Source organism: Schistocerca gregaria, chromosome 1 (assembly GCF_023897955.1).
Source record: "Schistocerca gregaria isolate iqSchGreg1 chromosome 1, iqSchGreg1.2, whole genome shotgun sequence".
NCBI classification, from domain to species: domain Eukaryota; kingdom Metazoa; phylum Arthropoda; class Insecta; order Orthoptera; family Acrididae; genus Schistocerca; species Schistocerca gregaria.
This window is the reverse complement of record NC_064920.1, coordinates 970,509,645-970,537,191: the sequence shown is the minus strand read 5'-3', so window position 1 is coordinate 970,537,191 and position 27,547 is coordinate 970,509,645. Positions and strand designations below refer to the sequence as shown.

The following is a 27,547-nucleotide window of genomic DNA, read 5'->3' as shown; positions in this document are numbered from 1 at the left end:
ACCTCAGATGTTAAGTCCCATAGTGTTGAGAGCCATTTGAACCAATTTTTGAATTCTGAATCCTTCCTGGTCATGGTGACAAAGTTTTATGAATTTATTTGTAAATGTATAGACAGTGGAAATTAAAATCTCCTGTGGTGCCTCTCCTGCTGCAAGTCGGTCCGTTTGACGTCCTACCTCCCTTAACGAGCGAGAGCAGCAGCCTTTGCGTAGATCTGTCAGTTCCAACAGACAAGCAACACTGCGTGAAATAACCCCACAAGTCGATGTGGGACGTACTACAGTACGGCGAAATATGGCGTTAATGGGCCACAGCTGCAGACTGTCGACGCGAGTGCCTTTGCTACTAGCACGACATTGTTTGCAGCGCCTCTCCTATGCTAGTGACCATATCGATTGGACCACAGACGACTGGAGAGGAGGGCTCTTGTCAGGTAAGTCCCCATTTCAGTTGATAAGAGTTGATAGTAAGTGGAATGTTGCGCGGGCCCCACGAAGCCATGGACCCGAGTTGTAAACAAGGCACGGTTCAAGCTGGTGATGGTTTCATAATAGTATGGCAAATGTTTACATTGAATGGACTTGATCCTCTGTTCCAATTGAAGAGATAATTGACGGAAATGGTTATGTTTGGCTGCTTCGAGACCATTTTCAGCCATTCATGGACTTTATATTTCCAAACAATTATGGAATTTTTATGAGTGACGATAAGCCATGTCACTGGACCACAATTGTCCGCGACTGGGTTTGAAGAACATGATTTGGACACCCAGATCGCCCGAATCGAGAGGCCAGCTAGATTACAAAATCCTGCATAGGCAACATCTTCACAGTTAAGGATGACCGTCGTGGAGCATGGCTGAATACTTCTGCAGGGAACGCCGAACGACTGGCTGAGCCAGTGCCACGTCGAGTTTCTGCACTATGCCGCGAAAAAGGAGTTCCGACACGGTATTAGGAGGTGTCCCATGCCTTTTGTCATCTCAGTGTAATATTTACTGTGTTCCAGGGGAGCAGTTGCTGTTGGTGTTATACGCGAATGATTTAGTGCGCGGTATTAGTTTCAGTCAGCGTGGTGCAAAGACAGGCAACTAGCACTTAATGGAAAGAAATTAGAAGTTGTGTGCTTCACCAAAGGCAAAAGTGTGGGATTCTTTGACTACAGAATTAGAGTGAGCCTGTGACTTCCATGGCCGTCTACAGGCCTGACTGTAGATACGGTGCACTCTTTCTTCGCCAAGGCACTAGGAGGGGGAGAGTGGCGCGCCCATTCCCGGACACCTCTTATCTCATAGAAATCTTCCTGGTGCCGATTATGAAACAAGCTGAGTGGACCTGGGGACGTCCTTAAGGGAATGGACGAGAAAAAAATCCCTGGCTCTATTCGGGGTTGAAATCGGGATCTGCACAGATGGAGTCTAGTACACTAATCACGAGACTACCATAGCTCTAAGATATGAAGTAATTATGTGAAATACGATTAGTAGGAAGAATGTTAAATGAGAGAAGGAATGTAGGATGATAAATATTCATCGTACAGTGAGGTCATTAGTGATAAAGTACAGCCTTGTATAAGGGGAATGATGGAGAAGGCAATCATCTGTGCTCTTTCAAAGGTGCGATTTTGAGAAACTATGGGAAATCTGACTCTGGTTTCCCTGACAGATATTTGACCCACCGACCTTCCAAATATGCATCCAGTGCCGTATCAGTCTGATACCAGTCTCGGTGGCAGGACATCTCGCAACTGCAGTTTGTCTACAAAACGGATTTCATATGAAGGAGTTGTAGAGCAAGTACTTCAATACTGCTAGGAGAGGACATTGAGCATATACGAAGAAGGGCTGTACAAACTATCATAGGCTCGTTTGAATGGCGAGAGGGTTAACAGCAATGTTCAAAAATCTTACATGGCAGGCACTTGAAGAAAGGCGCTGTGAGTCTCGCAAGAACTTGCTTAGAAAATTCAAATAATCGTGTTTCATGGCAGAAACCATGGATAATCTTGAGTTCCTGAATTTTTGTAATGTAGAACTATTTCGCATATTATTAATTGAATAACAGGTCTCAGAGAGGAATATATCCATTGTGCGACGGAGGCCAGGGTGGAATGGTTCTGACAGCTGGTTGGAGGGCGCGGTGGTTCACGGATCGGCGTGCCTGGGGCCGCCCGGAAATGTCAGATCCGTGCACTACCCGGGTACAACGTCATATACGCCCAGCTGCAGTCACAAAGGGATGAATGGCACGTTACACATTTATACATGTGCAGGGCAAACTATGGTAATTAGAGTAAATTATGAAACACTGTTTTAAAGAGTAGAAAAGTACGAATTGGCAGATATATAGGGTGATACAGCTGCCCCTGCAGCTGGGTTTTATGCAACACGTGACACGTGGAAGATTTATTCATTCTCTCGCCCGCTACGTGCAAAGTATTAGTCCTACAAAAGAAATGAACAGGACCTTTTTCTACGAAATTTAATGTTGCTAAATTTTATTCTGGGAAACATTTTTGGTAGTGGCTGTCGTTTTCGAATTATTTAAGAAGAACGTACAAAAGTGAACATGTATTGCTGTTCATGTACTCGAAAACCGTGGCCTTCAGTGAAAAGACACTGTTAATTTTTTGTGTATTGTATCAATAACTGAAAATAAGGCTGGTGATTGCTCTGCTACGTGATGTACATGTTAGGAATTTCAAGGCAAGAGGGTGCAAAACTTATAAATGTGGCGGCCATCTTCTCCCTAGCGCATTGCTCTGAAGCAGGACCGCGCAATTTTGGACTTATAAGATATCTGTGAGGACGATCATGATCTTTGGAAATATTCCATTATAGTTCAGTGGGAACTTAGAGAAATCTGCAGTGGTTGAGACTCTGATTTGTTTTGCCAGTAGTTCAGTGGAGCATGAATTTTTCGTGAGTTAAGTCGGATCGGTCTTAAAGTAAGGTGCACTGAGTCTATCTTTAACCCACTTAGCTGCCAGGGACCATATTTATTTCGACACTGGTCGACAGTTAATTTCTTTACATTGTGTGTCTAGCAGAATTTTTATTGTGTTACTGTTGATTTGACATCGAACAATTTAAGCTGTGAACACTTGCTGTATTTTCAAATTGTTTGAATGACGAGGGGTGAAACTTTAATAGTGACAACTACTTATTTACAGCTCGTACAAAATAGATAAATGTTTCAAAGTTTTACTGACCTTCAAAGTAGTCACCAGCATTGTGTATAACCCGTTGCCAGCGATGTGGAAGTCGTAGGATACTCATAGCAGTGCCAATTGTGTTGACAGTTCTACCGTCGCGGTCTGTTGCCCGAATTTGTAGCAGTTCTGAAGCGAATGCCGTGAAGTGTTTTCTTCAGTTTAGAAATCTAGTTGAATTCACGAGGGCTTAAGTCAGGGAAGGGCAGTAGGTGGTATAGCACTTAACAGCCCAAACAGTCAAACAAGTAACAGCTTATACTGTACGTGCTTGAGTATTGCCCTGCTAAATGGTGGTCTGGTCCTACAGAAAGTGTCATCACTTCTGACTCTGAGCTGGTCGTATGTTGTGTTCCAAAAATGTATCTATTTTGTACAAGAGGTAAATAACTAGTTGCCACTATTTAAGTTCCAACCATTCTTATATAGTGTGTTTGATGACCGCTGTATTGGTGGCTCGAGCTATTTTAATTCACAGTTGAGTTTAGTCACCAGTCTACATTCAGTTTGTGTGAAACAGCATTATAAATTTTATTAAACTTCAACAGTTTCAGATTGGGGAATTTTTATATAGATTGCCGCACCTATGTTCAACCTCACATTATTTAAAACTGATGAATATGTCAGAAACAATTTTATTATTTTTATTATATAAAGAGACAGTAACTGTTTCTAGTCAGCATCCCCTAGACAACGAGCTCATCATCGTCGTAGTTGTATAGAGTAATCTCTCTCCATCCATCAACGCCCCTCCCCTCACCCCTCTCTGTGCAACCGCTCCGCCTCCTCTGTCCATCTTCTCCCCCCTTTAATTCCATTTTCTCCTCTCCCTCTCCATCGGCTCCTTCCTCTCGCTGATCACTCTGCCCTCCTCACTCTGTCCACCCTTTTCTCTTTCCTTTTTCTGCACATCTCCTATTTCCCCCTCTCTCTCACATTCTTCTATTCTCTTTCTCTGTCCATTTCCTCCTCCTCATCTCTCTGTCCATCTCTTCCTCCCCCTTTCCTTTTCCCTCCCTGTCTCTGTCCATCTCACCCCTTTTTCCTTTCGCTGTCCATCTCGTCCTCTGTCGTCCATCCCCGTCCGCTCTCTTTTCATTTCCTCGTTTCCCCTATCTGTGTCCATCACCTCTTTTCTCTGTCTATATTTCCATCATATCCTACCCACTTCTCTCTCTTTCCTCGTTAACATCCCACGTTAGGAGGCTGGTGGTTCCAGACCCACAGTATTTCTTTCCAGAACATAACTAATATGTGTACGTAATTCGTATGAAACCGTTCCCGTGGTTTAGGATGAGGTATTTAACACTGGCGTACACACGTAACATATATTTCACACGTACGAGGATTGGAACTTTAATAGTGGCAACTATTTATTTACAGCTCGTACAAAATAGATAAGTGTTTCAAAGTTTTACTGACCTTCAGAGTAGTCACCAGCATTGTATATAACCCGTTGCCAGCTATGTGGAAGCTGTAGGATACTCTTAGCAGTGCAAGTCGTGTTGACAGTTCAAGCGGCGCGGTCTATTGCTCGACGAATTTGTAGCAGTAACTGCCACTATTAAAGTTCCAACCCTCGTATTTGTGCACATATTTCATCTGTATCTCTGATGAGTTTCGCCCTGTCGTTTCATTTTCAGGCAGCTCAATGTCTATGACGCGTTATCCCCTGAACTATATGTTGTACAATGACATATATATCTAGGTGCGTTCAGCGGCATATGTGTTCTGAATAGTGTTAATAGTAAGGAAATAATAAATAAAAACGTCATGCATGATGCGTCAGTTTTCACGCTTCTCAGTATTTACAACGTCATATTTCGTGATCTGTGAGTCGTAAAATGGTATAATTTTTCTGGTTCATTCAGTGGGATTTGTTGATCCTGTCTGCAAAGTGAGTCGCGAAGACAGTAGTGAAGCAGTAAAAAATTAAATCGTCATGGTTCTTGCGGCAGTTTTACTACGTGAGCAGCGAAAATGTAGTAGGCGATAAACTTTTTCCTTTCATCATTTTCTCGTGGTTGTCAGCGAGAAACAGTTTCACAAACGTCTGAAATTATGCGTAAAGTTTGTTGTCAGTCACTGTAAATAAAATTCTTCTGGGTTTGGGACCACAATGTGAAGTTCGGTGTTGTGTAATATTTAGTGATTGTATTTTGAACAGTGTTGAGGCAAGAACTGAAACTCTGCGTGAATTAAAGGCTTTCCTTGATACCAATTTACGTGCCCCTTGCTGGAAAACAGACCGCCATCTTCCAAGTTCAGTTCAAGACGCGACTTCGAACTGTACCACGGCCGTGTGTGATCTTCTCCGAGAGGGATACCTTTATAAAACGCAAGGCGAGCAAACGGAATCATGTGATGTGTGCCTGATGCTGTGCACATCCAGACTGTTACCACCAATCACCCTAGTGCGGCTATTAGATAGGAGGTACTACAATTTTCGGTACCCGTCCTGCATGCAGTTTGCAGTCTCAGCTTTTTCTTGAGGACTGTATAAATAGCAGTGCGTTCAACATGACGAAATCCATCAACGCATCAATTGTTAGTCATTGACCAGATCGGAGCTTTTGGTCTACTTGTTGCACGATTTCGTTGACTTTGGTAGGCGTTTGTTATACACACTTAGACGGCTGTTTGCAACCTCTCGACATCATTTTTTGAACCTGACTCCAGTCATAGGGGCCCATAACGCAGGCAGAACTCCCGATGAAGTTCAGCAGCTGTAGATCCTTTTTGTACACTAAAATCGAATTACTGCATGCAACTGGCAAGAATAAAGATTTTAGAATCCATTGTTGTTTACATTCACTCACAGCCAAACGAATACAGCTTCATGAACAATCTACTCGTAAAATTTTATTCTGGGTCGTCAACATTTAAGTACAAGCAAACAGACAATACTTTTAGAATGCACTTCTTAGTTACATAAAGTACGAAAATTATATCTTGTAGAGACGACAGTGACTGCAATAATGGTTAAAATCATTTTCATTTTACGGCATAATCAGACAGTCAGTTTCCACCGTCTCGAACGGCCGTCCTTAGATCCTTGTGATGCACAGGATCATCCATGCGCTGTGTTAGCCGTTTGGGGCGAAACCGCTTGTCTGAAAACGTAACGATGACTGTATTTGAAAATAGCAATAATTTCAGTGAGGAACTGGAATTGCAAATTACTATCTACGATTATGGTGATGGAAACATTGTTCTATTCGCAGCGCCGAACTCTTCAATTAGACGAATCTTATCAAGGTTACCTCCCAACATATCATCTAACAAACATAGAAAGATGATTGCCTGATTTATAGAAACAATAGAATTACAGAATATAAGGACGTTTTGGCTAGCCTCTGGAACATCAGCTTTAACTATTAATGTAATGTACGTCTCTAAGTAGAGCTGATTTCTGACGAACTGGAACGGTATTCGTTTTTTACGAAAAATTACTGGGTTAGTAGTATAGTGAAATCTAAAGCGATGGAAATGACCAGAAAACTTCCTGTGTTTCACCGATGCACAGAAAGAGGCCAATAACACGGTTTAATTTGAAGCTATTTGTTCAGAGCTAACACACTGCCACTCGTTCTGCATAACACACACAGAATAACCCAGTTTTTGCTCACAGTAAACGCTTGTTTTTCCTCCATTTACCAAGTCTTGTAACTCATTAAGTTAAGTCAATAATCAATTGTTTGCACACAGCAACCGTGATTTAATGAAATAAAGAGAGTGATCGATCTGCGATCCGAAAAACTGGAAAGTTTGCTTAAAATTCACAAGCTTCTCTGCTACATGTCATCTTTAAAATAACAGCGGCATATTTTTGCGTATAAACAAAAGAGCTTTACGGGTAAGCATTGCTCTTTTATATTCTGAATACTATGCAAGGTATTTGGTATTTTTTATCTCACTTATCTGTCTTTTATTCAGTTTTTGGGGATTTGTGATCACGATAATTAGCTCCATCAAGGGGACAGTTGTAAAATAAACATAATTTGTTCACATTTTTCGTTATGATGTTGAATTATATAAGTTGTTCCATGTATACATTTCTGCCAAAGTCTTCCTTTATAGGTAAAATTATCCTATAACTTGCTGTTACTTTTCTCACTTTCATTTACAGAAAATACTAAGTATTACATTTCTAGGTCAAGTCTTTCCAGCAGTACTTGGTAATTTTTATTTAATGTTATTTAACAGTGCATTGACAAAACACATGGCATATCTACTCACAAGCTTGTTACGTTTCCCAGATTAGTTTTCCCCAAATTCTTCTCTCTGTTGCTTTCGATTTTTGTATTAATTTCTTATTTGACGTATAATAGTTCTAAAAAACTAATTTCTGTCACCATATCAGTATGACCTTACACACATGCATCATGTAACATCTCTTTGTCTAAACGTGTCTGATATAATAATGTTTCCGTGATGGTTCAATATCATTTTCCGGCAACTAAAACGATTTCGTAATTACTATCTTCAATCGTCCTTCAATTATTCTTTATATTTTTACCGTTCTCCTGTACGTCCTCTGTTTTGAACAATTTTCTGAAATTATACTGCATATGCTACCATAAACGTTGTTGTGTCTGGCGTCGGATTTTAATGTCACATTTTAATTTTGTTTCAAAGGTATTTCTTTTTATCTGCATAAACTGTCGCGTAGCTGCTTCTGTATTCTGCAGCCTTCAGATTTTGCTCCACTGGTTTCTTTGCTGCGAGGTTCATTCTGGGATGTAGACAAGAAACTACATTTCTGATTTGTTTCGATACATATATGGTCTTTTGTAATTTCAGCTGCAGGAGAGCAATTCTAAATGATGGATTTCCGTGTGTAAGTATTACACTGAGAATGAAAAATTATCTAATGTACTCAAGTGTGCTAAGTACTGTTCGCATAAAAACGGGGTGAAGGCTAGCAATACATGAAATTTTTTAAATAAAGCGTTTACAGGTATTTCGGAAAGGAGGAATTTGTATGTTAAGTCATGTTAAGAATACATGACAATATCGTTATACTTTTCAATCAGCATATGGTGAAACAACATATACCAAAAGATATTGATGTTGTGGATATTGCATCCCTAACAAAAGCTACACGACTATAAAACGGTTTTTACAGTCAGAGATCTGGAACAAAATATTGGCACAGAAAGATCACGCCGACCGGTGTGGCCGAGCGGTTCTAGGCGCTTAAGTCTGGAACCGCGCGGCCACTACGGTCGCAGGTTCGAATCGTTCTTTGGGCATGGATGTGTGTGCACATTAAATGCGGATTTCGGAAAAGAACCTAAAAGGCAAATAATACCAGAATTTAACAGATGTAATATTTTAAATGCCTTTGTCTTCTTGTTTTTCTGGAATACGGAAGATTCCTATGTTCACATTATGTCTGCAGCGCATCGTTTATGGTTTTCTGTATCTTACCGATGAACAAATGAGTAAGTAATTTAGTTTGAGGTGTCACGGACTGAGAGGCCCCTCCCGCCGGAGGTTCGAGTCCTGCCTCGGGCATGGGTGTGTGTGTTGTTTTTACCATAAGTTAGTTTAAGTAGAGTATAAGCCTAGGAGCCGATGACCTCAGCAGTTTGGTCCTTAGGAATTCACACACATTTGAATCTGACTAAGTAATTTGGAGTTTTGCATCAATCAATGATTTTGTGAGAGCCAAATTTATTACATTTTGAGCCACCATTACTGGACATGTTTCTCGAGGCATTTAATTTTCTTTGAATATAGTATTCTGTATTTATGAGTATATATGTCTTTGAAATGCATTAATGTTTTAATAGCAGGCTAGTTATTCTTGTAAATGAAAACCGCACAGTATTCTTTAAATATTACAGAACATCTCGTCCTCGGCATTCAAGAGAAATAACCATGTTGGAATGTGAGAGATTACATTCTATTACATTAGTCGTGTTCTGTGGATTTAGAAGAGAGATGTCTCTGGGGTATGGAAAGAGAACAGGGATGTAAATTCGAATACCCGGAAAATGATCGGTTAATAGTCTTTAATAGCGATTATACTGTAGCCTAACCCATTAATTTTAAGGGGTTCTCTGAAGATATTGTTCAGCGGAGTAGACAGAGCTTCCAACCGAAACTTGTTTGATTTTCTCTATTAGAGAATTCTCCTTTTGTACTTAAACTCCGCTTTTTACTCTGAAGGCATACAGTAGAGCTTAGCAGCTGGCTGATTACATGTGCAACGATGTATCTGACTCCAGTCTCTTGAGCCCTTGATTCTTTTTAGAGGTTGTTTTTAATCCATATTTATGTTAGGCATCATTTTTTAGAAAAGAGAAATATCAGTAATAAAAAAGAATAATACTGAATGCATGTATTGTTAAACAGTTGTAAAGAAACCTCGTTTTATAATACCAAGAACAAAAATAATACATAAACACCGAAACGTGTGACAGACAGTAATAGTGTATGTTTTTCCTTTTCTTCATTTATTGTCCATTTCATTCTACTTTTGGGTGAGAGAATTTGAGCGGAGTCGCACGAGCTAGAATCCATCTCTTCAGCTGCGCAGTTTATATAAGAAACAGAACATTAAATAAAAACAATAAATACACGGGTAAATCAGAGTATACAGAATACTGAAACCACGTGAGAATTAAAATGATGATTTACCACTTTAGACAAAAACCCTCTAAGGAAATCTGTAGCCATACTGGCATTAAATGCTAGACGCTTGACTTGATGGCCAAAACAACTTTATTTCTCATCTTATGAGACTTTTCGGGACAAACTTATCATCAGTAATGCTATATAAAACATACAAATAAGAAGAATTATTAAAAGAAATATATTGCCTCAACGCCGTGAAGCTGAGAAATATGCCTATTAATATCACTACACGGTATCTAGTGGCAACGTACTCCTCCCTGTAAACATTTCTTGTGTTCAGATTCGGCAGCTTTGAAACATTGTTAGTACAAACTCAATATGACGACGTGAGAAACATTGAATACCCAACAAAAAATAACGTTCTGTTAGTTTGAGCTTGGATTTGAAAGTGGCAGGAAATCTAGAAAATCTGAAAAGGAAAATGCAAAGGCTCAATCTAGATATGAATTGAAACGGAAAAAAGATAGGAATTTGTGATGAGGCGAATATAGGCTATTACTCGTCGCAGCAGAAAACGGCACAACTGGAGGAGGACGCGTTATGCTAGGATAGTAGGGCAGAGAGTGGGGTTACTTTGACAGTTCAGTTATAGGATTATTCTCAGTGGAATCGACAAGAAAGCAGCACCAACAACAGTAGTTGAAGTGTACATACCGATGTCACAAGCAGCAGATGAAGAGGCAGAGAAAGTATATGAGAATAATGAATGCATAATTCAAGACGATTGGGTGATTGAAACGCAGTAGTAGGAGGAGTAGAAGACACGGATTTAGTAGTAGGATGAGGGAGGAGAAAGACTAATCGATTTCTGCAGTAAGTTTCATGTGGTAATAGCGCATACACTCTTCAAAAAACACAAGAGGAGACGGTGAACCTGGAAACGCCTGGGGACACATAAAGATACCAGCTGAATTATATCAAGGTTATATGGAGATTCTGAAATCATATTTGGATTGCAAGAGATACCCATGAACAGATATACTGTTAGATCGCCGTTTAGGGATCATGAAGAGTAAGCCGACGTTTCAGGGAAAAGTCCGAAAGAATCAGCGTGCAAAGAACTGGGATACTGAAGCACTAAAGAATGATGATGTACGTTTGAAATTCCATAAGGCTAAAGATACTGCGATAGTGAACACCACAGTAGGCCGTTAACTTGAATTAACTTGAAAAGGAATAGACATTTATAAAAAAAAGCAATCACTGATGTTGGATAGACAAATATCATGATTCTAGTTTCTGCAGAAACACAATCAGCAGACTAGGACTTGACAGACTCACAAAAGCTGGATCCTGCAGAATAACAATAAAAATTACAGTTTATCCGTTGACTGTTGTAACTGATTAACCTGTCTGAAAATCTGGGGCACCTTTATACAAACAATTGGATAGAGTACCGCACTCAAGTCTGTTTATGTTATTACTGCAACTAAGGTCTGCGGAAGTTCCAGATGGTCTCCGTCAACGGACTCCATATCGTAGTATAAGCAAAATGGCTTTTATGTTAAGATTAATGACAGTTCCCACTGGACGCTACCATACTCTGATGTAGCGCTAAAGTTTAGGAAATGGAACATGTCCCACCCTTCTCCCTAGTGTCCGGCAACGGCCTAATACGGTCAAGTGTTTCGCCGAGACCGCTGAACGCAGAAAATTTATGCTGCATGGCGTAAACATGACAAACGGAACTAGGCCCCTAAATATAAGAGCAAAGGGAATATTAACATATTCGTGTACGAAAATACGATGATATTCGAATTATGACCTAGTTAATGGTTTTATTCTTGGTGTACACTGTTAAAAAATATTTTAGATGTAACTTACTTGTTTATTCATTCCCTGTCTTCACAAAGCCCAAACAAAAAGTTCCAAACTAGGATTCGAAGCCAAGAATTTATCCTTTACCGGCGATACATGGAGGGCGCAGTAAGTGAGGTTATGGGTTTTAAGTTCCTGTCCAGCAGATAGTTTTAACTTAGGAGAAAGCACACAACTCACTGCAGAGTCAAAGATTTATTCTGCATACGCCATGTTATTTGAGATACGAGTAGAACGCATTGTAGAGCTATACTTCTTACGGTGAGAAAAGGCCCTTGACAGCTGACAGCCATAATGCTAATTTCAACTACAAAGTGTGAAAGGCTGCCGTTAGTCGTGGATGGGATCTGTCGAGCAGCAGAAAGGAGGAGTTGTCACCACGGAGATGTACAGGGTGTCCCATTTATCTTGAACACCTAAAGACGTATTGAAAAATGTATCACAGTGCATCATTCACTGAAACACAACGTTATTAATTATATAACACAACATTAACGTTGACGCTCCCAGAGCTTAGCGCAGGTACTCGGGGTAATGGAACACATCCACGTGCTGACGTTGACAGAGGGCAAATGTAAACATGAGTAGAATGCACACCCAGCATTCCGTCAATCATCGTCAGTTGAACAGTTGTGTGAGTAGAATGTACACCAAAGAAGAGAAGGTAGAAATGCTACAAATCTATGGGGAATGTTAGTTAGCAGAACAGTAACTGCAATACTGTTTTCTTATGTACGCGTACATTTAGTACAGTAGTTTAGTCCTTTTAAATTCTGTTGTGTAGAGGAGGCATACAATAAAGGCTGTCCCTCCTACAAACTGCATCGATGTAACGTTTCTTTTATTGTTGTTGTTGAAGGCAAGCGAAATGCTGCGCAGGCAGTGGATCTGTACATAGAGCGATATCCTGACAAGAACCCATCTTCCCGACGGATGTTTTCTCACCTTTTGCGACGCTTCAGGAAACGGGAAGTTTCAACCCACGACAACGCAGTCGTCGTAACTCTCGCACAGACGAATCTGCCGAAGTTACTGTTCTCGATTCCGTTGCTATGAATTAACATGTGAGTACACGGCAGGTTGAACACGAGACTGGCATTCCTAAAACTAGTGTAAATCGTATTCTTACACGTCACCGGTTCCATCCTTACCATGTACACCTTCATCAAGAATTGAATGGGAATGATTTACAGAATCGTCTACTGTTCTGTCAGCGGGCACAGCAGTAAGTACTGGCCAAATTGTTGAATGTTCCCTCTCAAGCAAAGGACAGGTAAATACAAGGAACATGCATTATTGGTCCAGCAACAACCCACGATGGCTTAGATAGGTGGAACGCCAGCGTAAATGGAGAGTTAACGTCACGTGTGGGGTGCTTGGTACTACAATTATTGGCCCTTATTTCATCAATGATAGTCTCAACGGCACAGCCTATGCCAACTTCCTCAGACGAATTCTTCTTCCTCTTCTGGATGAAGTGCCGCTAAGAACCAGAATGATTATGTGGTATCAACACGATGGATGTCCAGCACTTAATGTCTTGAGTGCACGTCGCTTTCTGAACCGAAGATATCCTGCCTGATAGGTTGGTCGAGGAGGAACAGTTACTTAGCCTGCTAGGTCTCCTGATTTAAATTCTCTGGACTTTTTTCTTTGGGGATGCATTGAAGACGTTGTCTATCGCGATATTCCAACACCTCCAGAGGACATGCAGGAAGGTATCGTGCTTGCTTGTAATTCTCTTCAGCGGGCAACACTGGAAGCTGTAAATAATTCTTTCATTCAACGAGTGCACCAATGCATCGATGTCCAGGGTCACCATTTCGAGCAACTTTGAATATTCTACTCCTGGGCAATGGAACAGGAGACTTAAAACCAATTTTGTGTTATGTATTTACTTGGTATTCATTTCTTTCCTGAAAATTCCAGCAAGTGGACGAGTTCGTGATCCCGGGCTCAAAGTCAGTGTTGTGTTATGTAATAAATAGCGTTGTGTTTCAGTGAATGGTACACTGTGATACATTTTTGAATAGGTCTTTAGGAGAGGATATGAATTCCCGAATGTAAAATACAGGGTGCCAGTTAAAGAAATCATATTGCTGTTCATATCATTGTAAAAATCAAAGCCACAACGAAGGCAATCATGCTGATTGATGTCCCTTTGACGGCTAAAGAACACTTGCTTGAAACATTTTGTAATTTGCATTTGTACAAGCAGTTATTTCGTGTGGTCAAGATAAATGGGATACCCTGTATGTAAAATCGTGTTATATGACTGACAGCAGTAAACGTGCAAAGACGTTGGGCAAAGAGCACTTTAAGTGTCAGGGGTCTCCTCGGGTTAAATGGCCTATACTTTCCTTTTAACCAAATACCAGTGAACTGAGAACTGGCGAAGGATGTCCCTATTAGAAATACGTGTAAGAGATATCAGTCCCGGCATTTACTTCACAGTCAGGAGACAGTTTTTACCTTATTTCTGTGACAGTAGGTCCCATACTAAAATATGAAGTGGTAGTGGATTTTAAGTGATTGTCAAAGGTGTAAGAGTTTGTAAATACCGTTATTAAACGAAATATTACGATGTACACAACAAATTTTGATGTCAGAGTCTGTCATTGCTCTTAAAAATAGTTTGAAGGATGGTCAGAAGTTGACAATATCAGCTGGTCGCAGACATGCACGCCAAAGATTCCAGGGTCAGATTGCTCTTTGTAAGCAATGTAGCCATGTATAATGCACAGTGGATGATCGCAGAGTTGCTGCCAGTTCTAGTGTGTATAACAGAGCTGAATACAGAAATGCTTGAATGAAGATAGTTGCGAAAACGCACTTTGCGTTGACTGAGGCAGATGTAACACCAGTTTTCAATGACTCAGCATTTGTAAAACCTGAAATTGCCAGCTGAGGGACTCAGAGATATGGATTGTTTATTAACTCATTCTAACGTAAGCATGGTAGATTTTTTGATATTTTTTATATTTTAGTGCTTTCAGAAAAATGTGTATGAGATTTTCACGTTAACTGAAAGCCAATTTCTTCTATTGTCATAGATCCAAGAACTGAAACCGGTACTTATAATGGCATTTTATTGCAACCAAGACAATTAAAATTTGTCACAAATGACTCAGCATCGTTTATTCAAGCATGGGTGCCCAGTGGCGAACCTGGATCTCTTCTAGTTCACGCACACGATTTACTTGTGTTATGAGTGTGGTGGGCGCGTCCGTTGTGTAATAGCGCACAAATGTGTAAGTAATGAATGTTTTTCTTTGGTTTAGCGCAGATCTCGTTAATTTGGTTTCCGCAGGTCGTAGAATGGACAGTCAATGATCCCAATACGAGATGAGTAGCATTACCATCGCGAATTGTAAGAATTCTTTTATTTCTTAAGATAATTAAATTAACAGCTTTTTCGACATGTACTATGTACGAGTATCCACCCAACTTGGTTTCTGGCTTTTTTTCCTACTCCAAGGAGAGAGTGGTCTGTTTCAGATCTGTCCCATTGTGCAGGGTGGGGCAAATAAAAGTGGCCCGGACGAGTGGTCACCATTTGTGACAGCTGTAACGGAGGAGAAAAAGACGTACAATTACGTCCAACAGGATGAAGCAACTGCCCATTCAGCCGGTCGAACCTTGTAGCACATTTTGACGGAGTTGTTAACTGAGGTCAGTCTGGCCGCGGCCCTAGCTGGCCACCTGATTACTTGGCCTGTCAGTCTGCGATTACGTAGTGTGGGGAGCCATCAAGTCTAAGGTGTATCGCAACAAAAATTGCAGAAAAACATTTAGTGTGAGAGTATTTGTTAAAATGGACGGCCAAATATTTGGCGCCAATCAGGCCTTATTTGAAGTTATGAAATCGGTGTTATTAATGTAATCCTCGAGCTCTCGTAATTCTGCCTAAATCTGAGTCATGTTCCTCTTTGGTCTTATGTCGTCTTCTTAGCCAAGTCATTAGGGTTTCTTTTTTTACTCAAATAGGATACATGCGAGTTTGTCGTTTGAAATGATGACGCATTTTAGACATTTCAATGTAGCTATAAAAAATGTGGGGGGGGGGGGGGGGGGAGTTTACCCGCATAACGTCTGTCTTCCACGTTGGTGTATATTTTTTAAGCCTAATAATTTTACTTGTATTTTATAAAAAAAGTTTTCTTGCTAGAAGTTCGAGCTCCGAATGACTCAGTATTGAGTGTTATACGGGCGGCCTCTTTATCTCAAATTACGGTCTTGTGTTTTTAATGATCTCGTTCTTGTGGTATATGATACGAAAAATCTGTTTATGTACTGCATCTGTGTGTTGTATTATACACCTTGTTTTCTCATTTTAAATTTACCGCCTTCATTTATATTTTACTTCGTCAAAATTGTAGGATAAGTTATTGCAGAAGTGTTGCCCCTAGTAATTCCATCTTATCAATGTTTTATGCGCATTACACTTACAAAGTTTTAGTGGGTATGTATATCCAGTTTACGATCTCTCATTCTTATCACTGGTGCGTCGCAGCGCCACCTATTGAGGTGATTCTGTATTAGGCTTCGGTACCAGCACACGACGCTGTGGTGCATTATGCTTACTACCTAAGCCCCCATCCTACTCTGTTACTCGCTCCTGTGAACGGGAACGCGTTATGCAGATCTTGGTGCCTCTCGCATCCATCTAGAAAAGGTAATGAATGATTTTACTGTTTTATATTTCTAGTTTTTACTGAGTTTAACGAAGGCGATGTTGGCCTGATATATATTAGACGATGCCCTTTGGCTACACTGACTAAAAGATTCTTCTAAGAAATACCAAATTAAGGTATTTGCTCTTTCAATAATTGATCTGTTTGTACATAAGTCTGCACAACGCAATCGCGATTCGTAAATAGATGTATTTGTTCTCTTTTTTTATGTAGATATCCTGAAGATGCCTAAATAAGGCGTAACGCGTCGTTGAAAAATAAAAAAACTAAAATTGCACTGCTTTGCTGTATGCCACCCACATATGGATATAGATTGGAAGAATTTCTATTTAGTATGAGACTTCAGCAATTCCAGCAGTACAGCGTCGATCCGCTTACAGCAACTTGAGGACCAGGACCCAAAAGTGCCAAGAGATGGAATGGTTGTCACTTTCGACATGTGCTATAACCATGTAAGTACCGTGCTTCCTTTTCTCTGTTGTGTTTCTTTGTACCCTGGATTGCCGTTCTCTAGGCCATTTTTATTGCCGCGTCCTGTAGATTCGTGTACCTGTGTAGCTGCCGATCATGAATCAGACATTTACAGTTTTATTTTTATTTTTCACTCTCTAGATAGAGCGAGCTGTTCGAGTATTGATACGTTATAGAGGCAGGATCTATCAGGAGCCAGCCCTTGTGTCCGAGCGGTTCTAGGCGCTTACGTCTGGAACCGCGCTGCTGCTACGGTTGCAGGTTCGAATCCTGCGTCGGGCATGGATGTGTGTGACATCCTTAGATTAGTTAGGTTTAAGTAGTTCCAAGTTCTAGGGGACCGATGACCTCAGATGTTAAGCCCATAGTGCTCAGAGCCATTTGAACTATTTTCTATTCAGGAAAATAACAAGCAGGCTGATAGTGGGGCAGTGGGAGTCCCAGTTGGAACTATTTGGGATGGGATTTCCAGTTCTAGCATTTGCGTTACAAATAACGAAATGACCCTGTTAGAACTGATATGTCATGATTCCCTACCTGCCAGTATAAAAGGAGTGGGGGAGGGGGAAGGTGAGGCAGTATTGCGTTGACAGAAGAGAAGCAGTAGCACCAGAATGTGTTGGTCAGAAGTGCTCAGTGACTTCGAATATCGACTGTTTATTGGATGCCATCAGAGTAACAAGTCCTTCAGGGATGTATCAACCTTTCTAAAACAGCCCATACGTCAGTTGATAATGTGAATGCGAAGTATGAAAGTGGAGAAACAGAAACAGCTAAACAAAGACCAATGTAATAGCGGGTGTGGATGGCCGCAACAGTTGTGGTGGATCTCAATTGTTCGTGTCAGGAAGCAACAGTTCACCACCCTGGGCAAGGTAGCAGTGGGACAGTAGGCGGAACCCTGGTAACCTTCCGCCATATCAACAAAAACATCGTTGGTTAAACGTACATTTTGTTAGAGAAGAAACTGCAACCTCCAGCGCGACTCAGCAGGAACGCTGACGTGAGCTGTGTGTGGTTGCACGTACATCGATTGGACGCAGCTTTGCAGAGGGACGCCCCAGAGGAAGCAGAATCCCACCGCGGATCACATACAGAAAGATGGCATTCATCAATAATGCTTGCACTTGCAGACGGAGGTAGACAGCGACCTTATGCCCGCTCAGGCTGCACCACCCCAGTCTCGAATAACTGCCCGCAAGGCTAGAAGGATAACATCGATTCGAAGTAGGCTTAAAGGTGGCCAATAGGCTAGAACGCCACAACATCAGAGCCAGCAATAGTCCTGCCGTTGGTGAAGGCTAAGTCTCCTGGTTGCAGCATGTAGATTTGTGTCGTAGACCAGTGTGGGCCTCTTTCCGAAACTTGCGGCTACCAGACTGCATAGATCTGTCTAAAAATCTACATCTACATCTATGTGATTACTCTGCTATTCACAAAAGAGTGGCTGGCTGAGGGTTCAATGAACCACCTTCAAGCTGTCTCTCTACCGTTCCACTGTCGAACGGCACGGAGGAAGACAGAGCACTTAAATTTTTTTGTGCGAGCCCTGATTTCTCCTATTTTATAACGATGATCATTTCTACCTATTGTAAGTGGTATGTTTTCGCAATCGGAGGAGAAAACTAACGATTGAAATTTCATGAGAAGATCCCGTCACAACTAAAAACACCTTTGTTTTAATGATTGCCAATCCAATTCACGTATCATCTCTGTGGCAACATCTCCCCTACTTCGCTTTAATACAAAACGAGCTGCCCTTCTTTGCACTTTTTTGATGTCATCCGTCAGTCCCACCTGATGTGGATCCCACACTGTACAGCAATACTCCATAATAGGACAAGCGTGGTGACAGCAGTCTCTTTAGTATATCTGTTACACATCCTAAGTGTTCTGCCAATGAATCGCAGTCTTTGGTTTGCTCTACCCACAATATTATCTATGTGATTGTTCCAATTTAGGTTATTTGTAGTTGTAATCCCTAAGTATTTAGCTGAATTTACAGCCTTCAGATTTGTGTGACTTATCGCGTAATCGAAATTTAGCTGATTTCTATTAGTACTTATGTGAATAACTTCACACTTATCTTCATTCAGGGTCAATTGCCACTTTTCGCACCATACAGATATCTTATCTAAATCTAAGTCGGGGAAGACCAAGAAGAATGATTTTGAAGTAATAGGTTTAACATCAGAAGAGGCACCAATGTTAGCACTGAATAGGGGATCATGGAGGAATTTTATAAGGGGGCTATGCTCCAGACTGAACGCTGAAAGGCATAATCAGTCTTAAATGATGATGATGATGATGAATCATTTTGCAAGTCGTTTTGATCATCTAATGACTTAAGAAGATGGTAAACGACAGCATCATTTGCAAACAATCTGTGGCGGCTACTCAGATTGTCTCCTATGTCGTTAATATAGATCAGTAACAATAGAGGGTCTATAACACTTCCTTGGGGAACGCCGGATATTATTTCTGTCTTACTCGATGAATATCCGTCTATTACTACGAACTGTGACCTTTCTGACAGGAAATCACGAATCCAGTCGCACAACTGAGGCGATACTCTGTAAGCACGCAGTTTGGTTAGAAGACGCTTGTGAGGAACGGTGCCGAAAGACTTCTGGAAAATCTAAAAATATGGACTCAACTTGACATCCCCTGTTGATAGTCCCTATTAATTCATGAGTATAGAGAGCTAGTTGTGTTCCACAAGAACGATATTTTCTGAATCCGTGCTGACTGTGTGTCAATAAATCGTTTTCTTCGAGGTACTTCATAATGTTCGAATACTATATATGCTCCAAAATCCTACTGCAAATCGACGTTAATGATATAGGCCTGTAATTCAGCGGATTACTCTTTCTTCCCTTTTTGGGTATTGGTGCGACTGGAGCAGTTTCTAAGCCTTTAGGTACGGATTTTCTCCAGGCGTGTGTTTGCATATAAAAATGCAAATATAATGGAGCTATTTTATCAGGATACTCTGAGAGGAACCTCATGGTATACCATCTGGACCGGAGGCCTTGCCTTTATTAAATGATGTAAGCTGCTTTATTACACCGAGGATATCTACTTCTATGTTTCTTATCTTGGCAGTTGTTCGTGATTGGAATTCAGGAATATTTATTTCTTCTTCTTTGGTGAAGGAGTTTCGGAAAACCGTGTTTAATAAGTCTGCTTTAGTGGCACTGTCGTCAGTGACTTCACCGTTGTTATCGCGCAGTGAAGGTATTGATTGAGTCTTGCCACTGGTGTGCTTTATGTATGACCAGAATCTCTTTGGGTTTGTTGGCAACGTTGGCCGTTGTTGTTCGAGGCGCTTGAGTCCGTAACCGCGCGACTGCTACGGTCGCAGGTTCGAATCTTGCCTCGGGCATGGATGTGTGTGATGTCCTTAGGTTAGTTAGGTTTAAGTAGTTCTAAGTTGTAGGGGACTGATGACCTTAGATGTTAAGTCCCATAGTGCTCAGAGCCATTTTCTCTTTGGGTTCTCTGCCAGCGAAAAATGAGGTTTATTTACACTGGATTGGTCACACGTGATTTGCCTAGACATGGATTCCTGTCACATGACCGTTAAGCTCTCCGGGCATTCGCCAAGCTCAAGTCATTCCATGTACTTTTCACAGGGTATAACGTTATGCAATCAGATTATTCGTTTCCACAGACCGATGTCTTCGCTCTTTACACCCCCTTTCACTGATTACATAAATAGGCGGAATATGATGAGCTGTTCGTGTATTCCCTACTTTCTAACTCTCCACGAGCAGTCATTGTGGTACCTGAACTGCTGGTAGCACTTCGGAACTCATGAGTGATTCTTTCCGTTGGTTTCACACTGTTGTTTTCAGTCACCCTGGAAGGTTCCTCTCCGTCAGTAAATGAGGTCTGCCTGGTATTCTGCCACTACTATTTTTGGTGCTACTGAGTAAAATAAGGACACTGCCACAGCTAATACTAGACGCCCTGAGAATGCGCCAGATCAGAGTCGACAGAACACAGTTACATTAGGAATACTTGCTGATATAGCAAGAACTGCCAGTGTGATGCCAGGCAATTACCATAAAGCAAACCAGGCGTAGAAAACGTAGCACCGCAGCTCATAAAAGCCGACATTGAAAGTAGTGTTAAAATGCTCCATCCCTTGCCGAAGCATATTTGGCTTGAAGAGAAATCTCCAAAGAAGTGGAAAAATGTTTTGGTGGTAAAGCTCCCAAAAAAGGGAAATTAGTCAGACTCTAACAACTGGCGTGGTATTACATTGTTGTCAGTGCCCAGTAAGGTTCTCACCAGAATTATTTAAAAGAGAATTAAAGAGTCTTTTGAAAAGCGACAGCGTAAATAATAGGCCGGTTATAGGGCACAACGCAGTTGTGTTGATCTTATTAACACTCTGAGGATCATTTTAGAGCATAGCAAAGAATTCCAAACAACCATGTATCTGGCATCCTTGATTTAGATTCCGTGAAAATTAAAGTGCTCTGGTAGGAGTTGCGGAAGTATGGCATACCACAGAAGATCTTAAACATCATAAAAGATCTATACGATGGCTATAAATGTTGCGTACTGCACAAGAGAAACATGACAGAGCTCATAAAAGTAACAACTGGAGTCCGGCAGGGTTGCATTTTATCACCAACAATTTTCCTACGTGTTCTAGACTCAGGTATGAGAAGAGTCACAGCAGGCAGGAGACGAGGAATCCGGTGGGGATTCCATGAACGTCTGGAGGATTTGGATTTTGCAGACGACATAGCTTTATTAGCTCAAAGGCTGACTGATATGCAAAATAAATGAAACCTGCCGAAGAAGAAGCAGAGACTGCTGGCCTCAAGATAAATACAGGCGAAACAAAGGAAATGAGAGTAAATTCAGGGAACATGGATGTGCCACAGTTAATAGGGGAGTAGCGGGTGGAGACTGTCTAGTCATTGCTGTATCTGGGTAGTATAGTGACGGAAGATGGTGAAGCTGGTGATGACGTGAAAAACCGCATTAAAATGGCAAATGCTGCCTTCGTACAGTTGTATCCAATATGGAATAATAGAAATGTCATATACAAAACAAAAATCCGTATTTTTAATACAGATGTGAAGGCTGTCCCTCTGTACGCCAGTGAAAGCTGGAAAATGGATAAAAAGATAACATCTCAGTTACACAGTTTTATCAATAGATGTCTTCGAAGAATTATGAATATCTGGTGGACAGAAAAAATAGGTAATGAGTAGCTCTGACGAATAACAAACCAGATACCTATAGAAGACCAGATACGAGAGAGAAAGTGGGGTTGGTTGGGGTACACCTTGAGAAAACCAGATGGAGCCATCGAGCAAAAAACATTGGAATGGATCCCCAGGGAACATCTACATAAATGATCTTTTGGATAGGGTGGATAGCAATGTGCGGCTGTTTGGTGATGATGCTGTGATGTAGGGGAAGGTGTCGTCGTTGCGTGGCTGTAGGGGGATACAAGATGACTTGGACATGATTTGTGATTGGTGTAAAGAATGACAGCTATCTTTAAATATAGATAAAGGTAAATTAGTGCAGATGAATAGGAAAAAGAAATCCGTAATGTTTGAATACTCCATTAGTAGTGTAGCTCTTGACACAGTCACGTCGATTAAATATTTGGGCGTAACATTGCAGAGCGATATGAAATGGGACAAGCATGTAATGGCAGTAGTTGTGGGGAAGGCGGATGGTCGTCTTCCGTTCATTGGTAGAATTTTGGGAAGATGTGGTTCATCTGTAAAGGAGACCGGTTATAGCATGCTGGTGCGACCTATTCTTGAGTACTGCTCGAGCGTTTGGGATCCTTGTCAGGTCGGATTGAGGGAGGACATAGAAGCAATTCAGAGGCGGGCTGCTAGATTTGTTACTGGTAGGGTTGATCATCACGCGAGTGTTACGGAAATGCTTCAGGAACTCGGGTGGGAGTCTCTAGAGGAAAGGAGGCGTTCTTTTCGTGAATCGCTACTGAGTAAATTTAGAGAAACAGCATTTGAGGCTGACTGCAGTACAAATTTACTGCCGCCAACTTACATTTTGCGGAAAGACCACAAAGATAAGATAAGAGACATTAGGGCTCGTACAGAGGCATATAGGCAGTCATTTTTCCCTCGTTCTGTTTGAGAGTGGAACAGGGAGAGAAGATGCTAGTTGTGGTACGAGGTACCCTCCGACACGCACCGTATGGTGGATTGCGGAGTATGTATGTCGATGTAGATGTAGGCCTAGGAGCACATGGGAGAGGACAGTGGAAGAGCAAGCAAAAAGAGGTGGCAAGGCCTGGGCAGAATTGAGACAAATGGCCAAAGAGAGAGGCGGATGGCGAGTTCTCCTGGATGCCCTACGCCCCCATAGGGGCCAAAGGAACTAAGTCGAAGCCGGCGATGGGCCGCTGCAAGTGCTAAGCAAAACGGTAACGTACCTACGCGAGAGGTTTCCGCAGAGGGCGTGTATGCGCGTGTCGGGGATGCGCGCCGTGGTCTGCGAGAAGTCGCCGTGGTCCTCGTGCTGGTGCGGGCGCTGGCCGTGGCCGTGGCGCGGCGTGGGCGCGGGCCGCAGCGGCTCCAGCTGCTGGAAGCCGGGCTGCGGCTGCTCGCTCTGCCACGAGTAGGCGTCCTCGTCGGCCAGGTCGCCCCAGCCCGCCTCCTCCGCCGCCCCCAGGTCGCCCCACCAGCCGCCGCCCTCCTCGGTCAGCCGCTCGTCGCTGCCGGCCAGGTCGCCCCCCTGGAAGCCGTCGCCCCACTCGCCGAACTCTCCCAAGTCCCCGCCGTGGTCCGTGTCGCGCCGCCACCTCAGCTCCCCCTCGGTGGTGGCCGCAGACGCGCCCGCCTGCCCCGTGTCGTCGAAGTCGGCGCCGCAGTAGTTGCGCATCATCGCCATGTAAGCCTGCACAGGCACAGACACATCTCTCGCAGCTACTACACATCTATTCAAGTTCAGTGTGTGAACCTATCGTGACTAAAATGAACAGACCGCGCCGGTTTGGTAGTACAGTAACGGTGGTTTTTTACCACCGTTACTCTAGCACCAAACCGCTGCGGGGCTACTCCTAGTGGAGTGTCACTACAGCTGTATGGGGCGTATTAATCTACGAGTAGAAACGCACCTGGAGTGAACATTGTTGTTTAGATTATATTAGATTAGTTTTTCGTTCCATAGATCCGTGCTGAGAAGATTCTCCTGGATGTGGAACATGTCAATATTTTTAAGCTGAAATAACAATACTAATAGTATGATTATACAGGGTGTTGCAAAAAGGTACGGCCAAATTTTCAGGTAACATTCCTCACACACAAAGAAAGAAAATATGTTATGTGGACATGTGTCTGGAAACGCTTACTTTCCATGTTAGAGCTCATTTTATTACTTCTTTTCAAATCACATTAATCATGGAATGGTAAAACACAGCAACAGAACGTACCAGCGTGACTTCAAACACTTTGTTACAGGAAATGTTCAAAATGTCCTCCGTTAACGAGGATGCATGCATCCACCCTCCGTCGCATGGAATCCCTGATGCACTGATACAGCCCTGGAGAATGCCGTGTTGTATCACAGCCGTCCACAATACGAGCACGAAGAGTCTCTACATTTGGTACCGGCTTTGCGTAGACAAGAGCTTTCAAATGCCCCCATAAATGAAAGTCAAGAGGGTTGAGGTCAGGAGAGCGTGGAGGCCATGGAATTGGTCCGCCTCTACCAATCCATCGGTCACCGATTCTGTTGTTGAGAAGCGTACGAACACTTCGACTGAAATGTGCAGGAGCTCCATCGTGCATGAACCACATGTTGTGTCGTACTTGTAAAGGCACATGTTCTAGCAGCTCAGGTAGAGTATCCCATATGAAATCATGATAACGTGCCCCATTAAGCGTAGGTGGAAGAACAAACTAAAATGAGCTCTAACGTGGAAATTAAGCGTTTCCGGACACATGTCCACATAACATATTTTCTTTATTTGTGTGTGAGGAATGTTTCCTCAACGTTTGGCCGTACCTTTTTGTAATACCCTGTACACAATATATCAATTGTTTCTATTAAAACATTTGTCAATGGAGTGGAAGGAGTTGGCCACTAGCAAGTCTGTCAGGCTCCTTTTAAACTGGTCTTTATTTGTAACTAAATTTTTTATGTTTGCTGGCAAATTATTGAAGATGAACGTTCCTGAGTAGTGGATCCCTTTTTGAACTAAAGTAGATGCTTTTAAGTTCTTGTGCAGATCATTTTTGTTCCTGGTATTGAAGGTATGAACTGAGCTGTTTGTTGGAAAAAAGAGATATATTATTTAGGACAAATTTCATTAAGGAAAATATACTGAGAGGCAGTAGTTAGTATACCCAGTTCTTTGAAGAGGTTTCTACAGGACTTCCGTGAATTTACTCCACAAATAATACGTATTGTTGGCAACAGTGCGCCGACGCGGACCGAGTATTTGCTGCAATACATAACTATAAAAAGCGTTGTTATTAAGCTGTTTTTAAACGTTTACAATTGCCAACATTAAGCTGGAACTGTCACGTGATCTCGGGACGACGCTGTTTGTTTAAGTCAAATTCACATTGGCCGTCACGTCACCTTAAAACGTTCCAAACGGCGGTATTCACAAAAATGTTTCAAATGGATCTGACCACTATGGGACTCAACAACTGAGGTCATCAGTCCCTAGAACTTAGAACTACTTAAACATAGCTAACCTAAGGACATCACACACATCTATGCCCGAGGCAGGATTCGAACCTGCGACCGTGGCGGTCGCGCGGTTCCAGACTGAAGCGGCCAGAACTGCTTCGCCACGCCGGCCGGCGGTATTCGCACAGTTCGTCAATGGACTGTCACATGACATCGCGGTACGACAAGGTTTCTTGGGAAGAAAGTTTTGACGGTATCGTCGTTTGCTAACTTCGTAAGTTAACCTATTTTTGCCACTTTCACTCGTGTTACTGCAGTACATTCGTGTCTTCGTAATCTGGTTTGTTTTCCTGGATAATTGCAAATCTTCCTTGACGACTTGGATATATATTCCAAGAGTGTTCTTACACAAGCGAGGCCCGAAATTCGACAGCGAAAAAATTTCTTAGGTTTCGCACTAACAGAACATAGCACATTACCAAACAAAATTGTCAAGAACAAATGTTATGGACTTTGATTTGACCATTAATAAATTTTTCCTTCATAGTTCCTCAATTCCAATTATATACTCTGACTTTTTGTATCACTTTTGGTGACTCATAAACTCACTTTCGTCGTTAGTTACTGGGATAACCGAATTGGCGTGACGTGATGTTACTGACAGTATGATTACTCGATGACGTGGCGGTGCCTTGACGTGATGCACGTTTATTTGCTCTTCAAAGCATAGAGCCAAGTTTATTCCAGGTATCCTATGGGAATTCTTATGGTGTCTAGAGAACTCCTATAACAAATCCACATCACATACGAAGGGAATGTGACTGTACCAGCGATGTAATGACATTACGGACAAACCTGCGTCATCATGGGACTTCTGACCTCGGTGGCAATGTGTGTTGACAACAGAAAAACAATTCTGTGCATCTTAATGCTCACTCTAGGGATATTTCTACTATATGTTATTAATGAAGGAAATAAATTTCCTAAATGAACCTATGATTATTTTGGATTTTTGATAATAAAGACGTCTAGATCCTGGTGAGATGTAGTCTGCGGCTTACAGCCCGTGGTCGGCTGCTGGGCTGAATGTAGAATGAATGCAGCCTTTCTTCTCCGTGGCATTAGGAGGGGAGGGGTGGCTACCCCATCGTCCCAGCCGTCGTTTTCCCTCGGGATTTCCGTCATCACTTGACAGCAGGTTGAGCCTACGTGAGGCCCTCTTAAAGGGACTAAAAGGAGGAAAAATCTACGCCGCTCACTGGGACTGAACACAAGACTTCAAGGGCCAGTGTCGAGTGCTCTACCCGCCACACCACCTCAGCCACCACGATCCTGGAGGCGCCTGGATTTTTAACTAATACTGAACTTAGTTTTATGAATTCTACGTTTTAATATGATGGAAGTATCCATGAATTCTACGTTTTAATATGATGGAAGTATCCGAACAGAAATGCATATACACCGAAGAGCCGAAGAAACTTGTGCACCTGCCTAATATCGTGTAGGGCTCCCGTGAACACACAGAAGTACCGCAAGTCGACTTGGCATGCACTCGACTAATGTTTAAGTAATGCTGGAGGGAACTGACATATGAATCCTTCAGGGCTTTCTATAAATCGGTAAGAGTACGAGGAGGTGGAGATCTTTACTGAACAGCACGTTGCAAGGCATCCCACATATGCTCAATAATGTTCATGTTTGGGGAATTTGGTGGCCAGTGAAAGAGTTTAAACTCAGAAGAGTGTACCTGGAGCTACTGTGTAGCAATTCTGGACGTGTGCGGTGTCACAGTGTCCTGCTGGAATTGTCCAAGTCCGTCGGAATGCATAATGGACATGTATGGATGCAGATGGTCAGATATGATGCTTACGTACGTGTCACCTGTCAGAGTGTCCACCCCTGATAGCTGAGTGGTCAGCGCGACGGAATGTCATATCAAACGGCCAGGGTTCGATTCCCGACTGGGTCGGAGATTTCTCCGTTCAGGGACCGGGTGTTGTGTTGTCCTTATCATCGTCATTTCCTCCCCAACACACTTTCATGGGCACGCCCAAAGTTACTT

General features: G+C 42.2%; 1 protein-coding gene across 4 annotated transcripts in view; it reads right to left on the bottom strand.

The window, feature by feature from the left end:
* Positions 1-27,547, bottom strand: part of LOC126276649 (probable glycoprotein hormone G-protein coupled receptor) — a 1,482,411-nt gene that overhangs the window by 175,997 nt on the left and 1,278,867 nt on the right. For all 4 annotated transcript variants that reach the window (XM_049977295.1, XM_049977293.1, XM_049977296.1 and 1 more), the window contains one exon: positions 23,279-23,742. In XM_049977295.1, the coding sequence (XP_049833252.1) occupies positions 23,279-23,742 (464 nt within the window). The remainder of the gene's footprint in view (positions 1-23,278; positions 23,743-27,547) is intronic.